Source organism: Antedon bifida, chromosome 9, assembly GCF_963402885.1.
Source record: "Antedon bifida chromosome 9, ecAntBifi1.1, whole genome shotgun sequence".
Classification (NCBI taxonomy): Eukaryota; Metazoa; Echinodermata; class Crinoidea; order Comatulida; family Antedonidae; genus Antedon; species Antedon bifida.
The window spans coordinates 6,957,907-6,969,241 of record NC_136234.1 but is presented as its reverse complement, the minus strand read 5'-3'; the positions used below and the strand labels follow the sequence as shown (position 1 = coordinate 6,969,241).

The 11,335-nt window shown below is 36.1% G+C and overlaps 1 protein-coding gene across 2 annotated transcripts in view; it reads left to right on the top strand.

Moving 5' to 3' along the window:
- The first annotated feature begins 1,275 nt into the window (after positions 1 to 1,275).
- Positions 1,276 to 11,335, top strand: part of LOC144852415 (usherin-like) — a 34,472-nt gene continuing 24,412 nt past the window's right edge. For both annotated transcript variants that reach the window (XM_078710202.1, XM_078710201.1), the window contains exons 1-18: positions 1,276 to 2,324; positions 2,728 to 2,887; positions 3,300 to 3,432; positions 4,259 to 4,596; positions 4,698 to 4,885; positions 5,290 to 5,499; positions 5,763 to 5,856; positions 6,061 to 6,212; positions 6,411 to 6,585; positions 6,718 to 6,910; positions 7,138 to 7,436; positions 7,750 to 8,467; positions 8,736 to 8,897; positions 9,067 to 9,267; positions 9,368 to 9,661; positions 9,805 to 10,074; positions 10,484 to 10,650; positions 11,148 to 11,292. In XM_078710202.1, the coding sequence (XP_078566328.1) occupies positions 1,645 to 2,324; positions 2,728 to 2,887; positions 3,300 to 3,432; positions 4,259 to 4,596; positions 4,698 to 4,885; positions 5,290 to 5,499; positions 5,763 to 5,856; positions 6,061 to 6,212; positions 6,411 to 6,585; positions 6,718 to 6,910; positions 7,138 to 7,436; positions 7,750 to 8,467; positions 8,736 to 8,897; positions 9,067 to 9,267; positions 9,368 to 9,661; positions 9,805 to 10,074; positions 10,484 to 10,650; positions 11,148 to 11,292 (4,579 nt within the window). In that variant the 5' untranslated portion in view covers positions 1,276 to 1,644. The remainder of the gene's footprint in view (positions 2,325 to 2,727; positions 2,888 to 3,299; positions 3,433 to 4,258; positions 4,597 to 4,697; positions 4,886 to 5,289; positions 5,500 to 5,762; positions 5,857 to 6,060; positions 6,213 to 6,410; positions 6,586 to 6,717; positions 6,911 to 7,137; positions 7,437 to 7,749; positions 8,468 to 8,735; positions 8,898 to 9,066; positions 9,268 to 9,367; positions 9,662 to 9,804; positions 10,075 to 10,483; positions 10,651 to 11,147; positions 11,293 to 11,335) is intronic.

The window sequence follows — 11,335 nt, the reverse complement described above, 5'->3', positions numbered from 1 at the left end:
ATGTCTTCTGGAAAATAAATGAATTGAATTGAATTGAATTATACTAGCCAGACTAGGAATCTATTTATTTGTTCCTAATTTTCTGACATAACTTAGGTGTTCTTAAAATTGAGGGCGCCAAACATAACATTTACGAGAAGCCACAGAAAAAAAAATTACGGTGTGCTCCCTTGCCTCTAGCACGGTAAGGCTCTCTCACAGCCTTGGGGGTACCACACATCAGATGCTTTGATGTTATTAAATCTGTGAACACCAAACACAGACGCTCGCATAGCTTTAACTCTATTCCACCGATCGGCAAGGGATCGATTCGATCCCATGCATTCGTGTCCCGATTCGTGGACTGTTATCAACACGACGCTTTGCCGACTGAGCTACCCGGTAATCTGGTATATAGTAACGTTAAAACTATATTCGTTTCCTCAAAATTACGTCATGAATATGCAAATTTATGACGTACGATTAGAATGACGTAATTTGAAGCGCGTATAAGAATATACTATTGTCACCTCGTGTACATTGTGGCATAACGGTAGTGCTCTAATAACTACCGTTCGAATCTCTACGGATTTTTTGTTTTTTAATAAATATAAAATGTTTTTCTTTTATCAGTGAAAGAGAGATATATTAGAGTCAAGTTAATTTATGATAGGCAGGAGCTGGTCCTGGAGACTTATATTCTTTCCATATTATTTCGAAGTCCAATTTCCGGGCACCTATACAACTCTATTTTATTTTTTCAAAATGATTAGCTCCACCCAACCATGGTTGCTGGTTCTATAGACTTATAATTTCGGTTTGTTCATCGTCAGAAATAATGACTTTAAAACATCTGTCGCATCTCTGCATTTGTTTCATGATTCATAATCGTCAATCAACATCAAAATAGCAGTTTATTCTACGTCAACTACTCCCGCAAAATGATTCTTAGATCACTAATTTAACATTTAAATTCTGGACTATACAAAATAAATACATTTATATATGTTTTTGCTATATTTTTTAGATTAAATTTAAAATTATATTTAAAATTTAAAGCAATTAACTTATTTAATAACGATAAAATAATATGGGCATTGGGGAGGAAGGTCATTAGATGTAAGTGCTATTTTTGGGAGGAGAGACGTTAGGCAATTGTTTACCTCATTATCATAACAAATAAAGTGTATTGTCATTCTCGCATGTAGTATATTTGTCGCATCAATGCGAAAATTACACTATATCGTTTTTAACTTCTTTTTTTTTTAAACAAACTCTGAAATAGGCCTTCTGGATTTTAATTAGAACGAAGAATCTTGCACAAGAACGGGGTTTAACAGGTTGTACAATATTTTGTATTTCGTTTATTTATTTATTTTTCAAATCCAAGGACGCCGCTCCAGTTGGCGACGTGTGTGCTAAGTACGTTACAACAGTGGAATAAGCATTGTATTTTGGTTTCGCGTTTGTGGTTTGACGTCGCCATTATTGCTAAAATGCTGTTGTTATCCTGAATATTTACTTCCCAGAATCTTACAGATAGTGAACTTCGTTATCAGTGTATTCATGGAATATTATTGAGTATATTTTGAACCTTGGAATATAAATCTGATAAGGATAATCTATGTTGACTTAAACAGCAGGAAGCGTGTGAGGCTTGCCATCATGAACCCGAGGCGGCGGAAAGCGTCTGTAGCAACCATAGCTGGAAACCGATTTAGTAGCAACTTTCTTCCGGGTATGATGGGTATCTGCAAAAATTTTAACCCTCAAATCAACGTTATGCCAAAAGAAACGTACAGAAACACATTTGGATTCATTAATCGGACAACCAGAGTCTTTCAAAATACAGGATGCATAATAAATAACATATCTTTCTTTGTTTTTATAATATTAATTTTATGTCGACAAATTTTAATTGTCTCATCACAAGGCGCATTCCCACAATTAGTGAATTCAGCCGAAAATAAACAAATTGTAACAGTACCAGAAATAGGGACTTGTGGGTACAACCCAACAACAGGTGATCTTGCAAGGAGTGCATATTGCCGAAGTTCCACCCTCTCTCAATCTGCCACCTCTTGTACTCAAGCATATTGTATCCAATCGTGCCCCTCGAGGACAGATTTCCCAACGAGTACCAACCTCCTACCGGGGGTGAGGGGGACGTGTGTTACCCAGGATGTAACTTCACTCCGACCGGGATCAGATTTAGGTTCATATGCAATTATATTCCGTGCGGATATCACCGGTGATTGCTATATTACTCCAAACGTTCCTGTTATCGGAAATAATGGAGCGTTCACGATAGCTGGTTGGTTCCGGCCAGAATCTACTTCTAATGGGTAAGATATGCTTTTATAAATAAATTATTTTAAGATGTTTTGACCATGCAATTTTTGTAACTATTTAAATTGGTGCTAGATAATTATGGTCTGATAGGCCTACCAACTGAGATTTCACCCTACCAAAATATTCAATTAAATTTTGGTTTATTAAAAAACATGGAATTTAATTCTGTACTTTGTCAACTGAAAGTCAATTTCCTGCAAATGATTAATTCTCCCAAAATGCTGTTATTTTCTAAAACTTCAATATTTTGTAATGACTATAGTATGAATCCTTTTTCTCTCATAACATTTTTGTTCAGTTACAGTAACATATTGTTTTCTTGTACCTTTTCTTTTTTATAATTTTTGTCTGTAAAATTGAATGAACTGAAATAAAATGGAAATATTTTATCGTTAGTGTCCTGATAGAGAGGAGGAACCCCAGTAACCAGATAGTGTACGCTGTGATGGTGTCAAGCACATCTATATCATTTGATTACCTGACATCATCTGGAGCCAGGTTCTTTGTTGTCCAACACGGTTTGGCAATCAACGAATGGCAACATTTTGCTCTTCAGGTGAGACACAATAACTAAAGTTTGGAGTAAAGATTCACTATCCAATAACGTGCTTTTCAAGTATATTTTGTTGGTGTAAATTTGTCTTTTTAACGTAACAATTTTGTGATATATTTTAGTTTTTATACACATCCTTTTTAGAGGAAAACAAAATTATTTATGTACTGTACACTAAATATTGTGCAAGAATTTGTATATTTTTTCATGAGCTATTTTAAAGATAATAATAATAGTGATAAGAACCCAAAAAAGACATCAAAAAAAAATATAAATAAATTTAGAACCTTGTCACTTTCAGAGTTTGTTTCATATTTTATCATACTGCATGCTGTATATTTTTCTAATGTTTTCTGTGAATTAATGAATCATTTAAAATAGTAAATTATATTTTAATTTAACATTTTGATTTCAGGTTTTTGGGACAACAGCAAGTTTTTTCATAAATGGTTTAGAAGCTGATGGCACAGCCTTCGACACAAGAACATTGCTTGGTGAAATAGTAGATGTGAATAATGGACAAACACGTGTTGGTCAGCGCATTACAGGTTAGTCTAGAAGAGTGTGCAGTGGCGTGGCACAGGGGGCAAAAGCCTCTGATTTAGCACTCATAATAGGCACTCCAATACTGGGTAGTTGCATTTGGGCTGCTCATGCTCTGTGGCCATTTAAGCTCTGGGTTTAACCAGTGAGTTCTCGTAGCTAATGCCACTGAGAGTGGGGATAAATACTGTACAGGTAGACAAGTTTCATCTACAGTAGCCATCATAAGACAGGACTTAACTTAAAGGTCGCAAACTTAAATGCAATACAAATTGAACAGCACATGGTGCTGGCAGTCTCCTTGCAGCTAAGCAGCAATACCTTGTGTTATTAATATGCATATGAATAGGTCCATTCCAATTGATTAATTCTTCATTGTTCCCTTGCTTTGTTGTCCATTGTTAATGTAATGATCCCTGTTATTAACACCTCCCTGTTGTAGTAGCAAGCTGTACTTTGCTACAAAAAAGAATACAAATAATATTAAATTAATAGCTTTAAATGCTCCCCAAATAATGTGGTATTTTTATTTAAATTAATTTAGTATTTTTGCTACATCTATGTCATGTAATGTAAAATTTTAGTTACAGTATGCTAATACAATTCAAATCAATTTGCAGAGAATAGCAGGTTTATTTTTTTCAATTGAAATTCTTAAAGATATATTGTCCCCCTGAAAAAATAATTTGGTATTTAATGTCACATAATAGGTATTCACTTTGACCAAAAATTGGATCAAAACAAATTCATTTGTTTTTGGAGGACACTACATCTTGAATTCATGGCATATTTTAATATCTTGCATTCTGTAATACTTCTGAATCTCTATAGGGTCAGATCAGTATATAGGTCGCATGCAAGATTTCGATTTTTACCAGTACACATTGACCAATCGTGAGATAGAACAACTAGCAACAGGAACATTCCCAGAAGTCCACGTCCAATCAGATTGCAGGTGTCCGGACAGTCATCCAAGAATCAACCCGGTTGAAAGTCGTTACTGTATTCCAAATGGCGTTGCTGACACGACCTCTGATCAAATGTACCGATTGGATGAGAATGCACATCCTTTGACCTTTGCTAATGATGGTGACCTTGGTAGCTACTGGGTGTCATCGTTCACAGATAATGTCATTCTTCAAATTGACCTGCAAAATGGAGAATATCAGGTATGTTTACTGAATGAAATAAAAGTTTTAAAGGATTTTAATAAGAACATTTATTACAAAAGTCAGTATCCTTCAACTTTTAAAAATGTATGTTTTTCCAGGTATTTTACGTGGTCCTCCAATTCTACAGTCCACAACCAAGCGCCCTCACAATCTCTAAGAAAACAGTTGGCTCTGATTCATGGTCACCATGGCAATACTTTGCTGATGATTGTGTAACACAATTTGGGTTACAGAACAATGGTCCACTAGCAACGTCTATGTCAGTTAATTGCATCCAATTCACCAAGTAAGATATATGATAGCTTTATGATGAAACCTAACAAGTGTTCAATTAATGATTAAAATATAATATTTTGCATGATTTGTTTTTGCTATTTAGACACAAAATCAAGATCAACTTTATTTTGTCATGAATTTAGGAAAATGTTAAGAATTTTAATTATAATTGTATAACTCTTTTCAATTTCCATTTTGTTGAGCCACTTGACAGTGATTCATTTCATTTGGATTTTAGAGCTCTTTTCTTATGTTTTGTTGTGTATTTGTTCTTTATGACAGAATAAATGAAAGGATAGAACCAGGGAAGAGTGAATCTCTTCTGATAGAACATAAAATAAATTTAAAATACAGTATTTATACAAATACATTTAAAATAACAAAACCATAACAAATAAATTATAATTTTTTCAGTGAAATTCCCTATTCAAAAGGAAACATCACCTTCCAACTGCTGTCACCAGAGCCAGTGGCTAGGCCTGGATACAATGATTTCTACAACACACCGTCCCTCCTGGAATTTGTAAAAGCCTCTCAGATACAAATACAGATGCAAGGGCATTACCACGTATCTCATCCTAGGCATAGTTACTTTGGCATTGAAGAGGTTACTGTTAGTGCAAGGTGAGATATGAAATCTAACAACAGTAGGCCCTATATTGTTTGTCTTGAATGTTGAATTGAATAAACTCAAATTTGAGCATTGTACAGTCAAAAACAAACATTGTTTTGTTAATGTAGGAGCAAGATTTAAATCGTTCAAGTATATGCCTATTGCTTGCTCCTCAAGATTGGGCTTGATGACATGCTGACAAAATTATTATTATTATTAAAAACAATTTTTTTTCAAGCGAAATTTGATGATTAAAATGTTATTTGTTATACAGGTGTAATTGCAATGGTCATGCGACGTCTTGTGATTTGAGCCAGAGTCCTTATGTATGTAATTGTTTAATAGCCAGTTATACACAAGGAGACCAGGTGAGATATGCAAATTAGGTTTTAAATTAATTGTACTATACCTGTAATTAATTACGTATGATATTACTGAAAGTTATTGTCATATAAATTACCATAGTATTTTAAATGACATTATAATTTTAAATAAGCAAATTCGGTATTACATATGAAATGTTTAACATATTATGGTATGAACATTATCTACGTATGTTTGTTCCTCCTCAGTGTTCTGAGTGCTTGCCACTTTACAATGAGAAGCAGTTTCGTCATGGAGATCAAGTGGATGCGTATGATTGTCGGCCATGTTCCTGTAATAACCATGCCAACAGTTGTCATTACAATATAACCCTTGACCTCTTTCCAACAGACCACTACAGGTATGTTCTAATTTTTTTTTATTCTAATTTTTTAATTTAACATTTACTTGAATACTAAACAACTTTATTCAATTATGAAATATGTTCTGTTCCAATCAAGTTTTTTGCAATTGCTTTAGTTTCATCTAATATCCAGATTTTCATGGTAATCGTTTTAATACAATTTATAATTATATAATTTTCATCTATTATGTTTAGGGGTGGAGGAGGCGTATGTGACAACTGTCTTCATAATACCCAGGGTAGATATTGCGACCAATGTACCAGTGGATATTATCGTGTTGCAGGGCGTCCTCTAAATGCTATCGACGTATGCACACCATGTGACTGCTTCACAGACGGTACCGTTGGTGGCAGCATTGAATGCGAATCTGTAAGTTTTGACTTTTTCAAAATCAAATTTTCAGAATTTTTGTGTGAATAATTTGAATTTGAAATCGGTAGTTGTAAAATAAAGTTAATATTTGCGTACTAATAATTATTTTTTATTTTTCGCTGCATTCAGAATGGCGGACAATGCAGTTGCAAATTTTTTACTACAGGACGTCGCTGTGATCAATGTATAACAGGATTTTTCAACTTACAAGCCAGCAATCCGAATGGATGCGAACCATGTACGTGTAATGCTGCCGGTACTATCAATGGGTCAACGACCTGTCAAGTAAACGGTCAATGTACCTGTAAAGCTAATGTCATTGGTGAGTGTGTAACCAATAAGGTCATATTAAGGTCAAGAAAAAGCAAAATATTACATGTTATAAGTGTACCATTGTCATTTTCCAGAAGAAGAAGAACAACTTAAACGTTGAGACATTCTCAACCATACTTTTGGAAACACATGATGTACTGCAAACTTAACTTAACTAATGTACTATTGTGTCTGATGAGATGAAATAAAATGAGGTTTAATTTTGATTACTTAAAGGTGACAAGTGCGATCAATGTAACTATGGTTACTACGGCCTAAGCATCACTAATCCAGATGGGTGTACCGTCTGCTCCTGTAACGCCAACGGAGCAAATAGCATTTACTGTGACCCTACTAATGGTCAATGTCAGTGTAGTGACACTGTCCAAGGACAAGATTGCAATGAATGTCGAGATGGTTTCTATGGTTTAAGCAGCTCTGGCTGCTCTGTCTGTGATTGTGAAAGTGCTGGCACTGAACCTAATACATACTGTGATAAGATTACAGGGCAATGTGTTTGTAAAATAAACACACAGGTAAGATTAAGTTTACGAAATCATGTAAAAATTATTATACTGCAGTTACTGCAGTAATAACGCTGCAATAACGTTTTAGTTTCTTTCAATGTATAAGTTTATAAGGAAGTCAATAAACCGTATGTATGGTTTTCTAAGCAAAGCTTGCTATATAATAAAGAGTAAACAAAATATGGTTACTGCAGTATAAACATTTTGGCCTTTTACTTTGGTATTGTTACCTTTCCTTATTTTGTATGTTACAACACACTCATCTATCCGCTTGTAGTCCTAGAGAAACAAATTTTAGAAAAATGAATGTTCTCTATTTTAGGGTATTCGTTGCAACCAGTGTAGAACAACATACTACAACTTACAAGCCACTAACACACTTGGTTGTAGCTCCTGTGCATGCAACCCATCAGGAACAGTTGGAGGTAGCCTAACATGCGACTCTCAATCAGGGCAATGTCTTTGCAAAACCTATACAACAGGGCAAACGTGTAACGTGTGCGATGAAAACTACTGGGGCCTAGATGCTAGTAACATAGATGGATGTCAACCTTGTGGTTGTGACTCGACTGGAACACAACTTACTGGGGCCAATTCACCAGTTGGTTGTGACCAGAATTCAGGACAGTGTACATGTATTCTAAACAGATACGGACGTCGGTGCGATCAATGTTTATCTGGCACGTACCTCACGGCTAATGGCGGACAAGGATGCGCACAATGCAACTGCCATCCAACAAGCTCATTGACTGGTACTGTTTGTGATCCTGTGAGTGGTCAGTGCCAATGTACAGGTGGTGGGTCAGGTGTCACTGGTAGAAGATGTGATTCTTGTTTGACTGGCTTTTTTAACTTTGATGATGTCACTGGAAGGTGTTCATTGTGTTCTTGTAACCCTGCTGGTAGTGTTACCACGGCAACATGTGACCCGAATACTGGTCAGTGTCAGTGCAAGGACCTTGTTACTGGACGCCAGTGTGATACATGTCTGACTGGATCTAGTAACTTGGATATTAGTAACCCTCAAGGCTGCAGTAAAGGTAAGCATGAAATGATAAAGAAAGTAATGTTATTAAATAAATTCATCTGGTTCCGAATATAATATAAGATATTGCCTCCAAAAGTATACATTTGATTGTTTAATTATTGAGGCATTAACAAAACAATACAGGAAAAGTTTGTTGGAAACATTTAGGAAATTTATTATTGCTAAAAAGTGGATCTCGTAATAGTAGGGAGTTTGCGATGTCATGGGTCGTTTCCTGGACCTAGAAACCATCAAACCTGTGTCATTTGTTATTTTTATAGCTCCATCACAACAACCACCTCCTACATGGCAAGCCCTCAGCCCATATTCTCTCATTCTGTCATGGCTACCACCAGATGAACCAAATGGCAATATCTTGGCTTACAACCTCTACAGAAACGGAGCCTTGATCTTTAGCGGTATTGATAACAATAACTGGCAAGGTAAGTTGTACAACCAAGAGTGTTTGGTTCTGGACCTAGAATATGGAATACATTATAAAATTGTAATATAGTCATTATTTATTCATTAATTCTATTTAGCTTATTTTTCAATAACTCAACAACAACACAGCCATTAAATACAAGTTCTGCTATTTTATAATTTATGCAGGTACCCAAGAATATGTAGATGACGGACTAACACCTTACACACAATATGTCTACTATGTACAAGCAGTGAATGAGGCAGGCATCGCTCAGAGTCCCTCAGTAGTTGCTAGGACACCTGATGCTATCCCATCAGGCTTTGATGTGCTGACTGTATCTAACATTGGACCAAGTACAGCATTGTTTTCATGGAATAAGCCATCAGGTAGCGTTTCAATTTGGTTTTTTTTGTAGTACTGCCATTCTCCATCAATTATTACGAATTGAATCTTAATCAAAATTGAATCTTGTTTGTATTTCTACAGTAATAAGTGCTCCTCTAGATCAGTACGTGTTGACCTCCATCACTCCAAGTCGACCTACACCACCAACAACGCACTACACCGGCACAGCTACAACCTATCAAGCAAACGATCTTATACCTTTCACAAACTACACATTCAGGCTAACGGTTTGTTCAACTGACGGGTGTGGTCAAGGTGTTGGAGTCACTGTGTACACCCCTCAGGCACCACCAGAAGGCCTAGCACCACCAGCGCTTACTGCCCTTACTTCAACCACTGTGTATATTGATTGGGATCACCCAACTGAAGCTAATGGTAACAATTTATTTTGTCTACCAACATTTTTAGTTTCATACTAACATTTTCTTTTCCTTTTCATTACGCTTCCTATTTATTTGCTTTCCATTTTAGTTTGGTTCCTTCACTTATATCATTGAGAGGTTTTTTTGTGTTTATAGGCATTATAACCCACTATGAGCTGTACATGAGAGGTGCACCTGATTCAGAGGGTATCGCTAGTCCACCAGAGACCAGAATTTTCTACCCTGCTGGCTGGTACAACCCAAGACCTACAGTGACCCCAGGGGAGGACCCAGTCGAAGAACCGTCAACTAACTTCACTCAGGAGAACTTAAATCCATTCACTGACTATGAATTTAGAGTCACGGCAATGAATCAAGCAGGAACAGGACTTAGTGACTGGGCGTCTGTTACAACTTTAGAAGCTTGTAAGTGACATTTTAACTCACAATTGTGTCAAACTTTCATAGTAAAGCTCTGTCTACACTATCAAACTACTGTGATGCGGCCAAATACAGTAGTGATATGCTCAAATATGGTAGTGATATGCTCAGGTATTGTAGTGATATGACATCATTATGTCCATATATGTTTGATAGTGTAGACAGAGATTATTGCTCTACCAGCAAATTATATAATTTGTTCAGGATCACAAGAAAAATCTGTAATACAGAATACATATATGTACCACATATGATAGCTGTAGATCATTGGCCTATAACCATAACATAATGCAGAGGTTAAGGTGGTTATATATCATTTTCACTTTTATAATCTTTTATCATTCAATTAAATATATTAAGTAGAATATGCTCACCATTTTGATTTATGTTTCAGTTCCACTTTCGATGTCATCTCCAATCGTTGTTGGCATCAGCAGTACAGACCTCAACGTGTCATGGACACCGCCCTCACGTGACCAAGCGAGAGGAGCGATAATACAATACACACTTTACCAGTTTCTCCAATCTCTTGATCCATTTGCTCCTCCAGAGTCTACTCAGGTAAAATATAATTTGTCTGTCTAAAACAGATGTTTCAGAATTAATTGTTGTTAATAATATTCATGTAAATGCGGGGAATAACCTGTGACTTGCAGCCTACTGGCTGAATTGCGCACAGATGTGGACGACACATACCACAACTTTCTACTCCTCTCCTTCATGTCGAGTGCTGCCACCAAACAACGCCCATTCATCTGTCCATGACGACAACTTGCCATGTCCACTCTCCCAATTTCTTTGGGCTGACCTAACATGTCTGGTTTTTGCAAAAGGCTGGTATTCAGAATGTGTTTCCAATAGTAAAAATGAATTTCAGGACGTTTTGGACCTCAAGAAAGTTTCCAGTTTTCAGAGAGTCTGGTATTGGGAGAGTATATCATCATCATCTTCCTATACTGTGCAGAACCTCATTTGAGTATAGTTGCACATTATTATACTGTATATATAATAATTGAGTTATTGTACATTTCTTTATCAATTTGAATGTACTCTTTCAGTTGATTTATGCTGGGCCAGGCTACGTGACAAATTTCATCGTAACTAATTTGGAGCCATACTCAAGCCATGAGTTTGCAGTAGAAGCCTGCAACAGTGTAGGGTGTGTTACAAGTGCAAGAGGCAGTGGGAATACATTACCAGATGGTAAGTAATATAATAAATACACCTGTGGCCGTATTCACCAGTC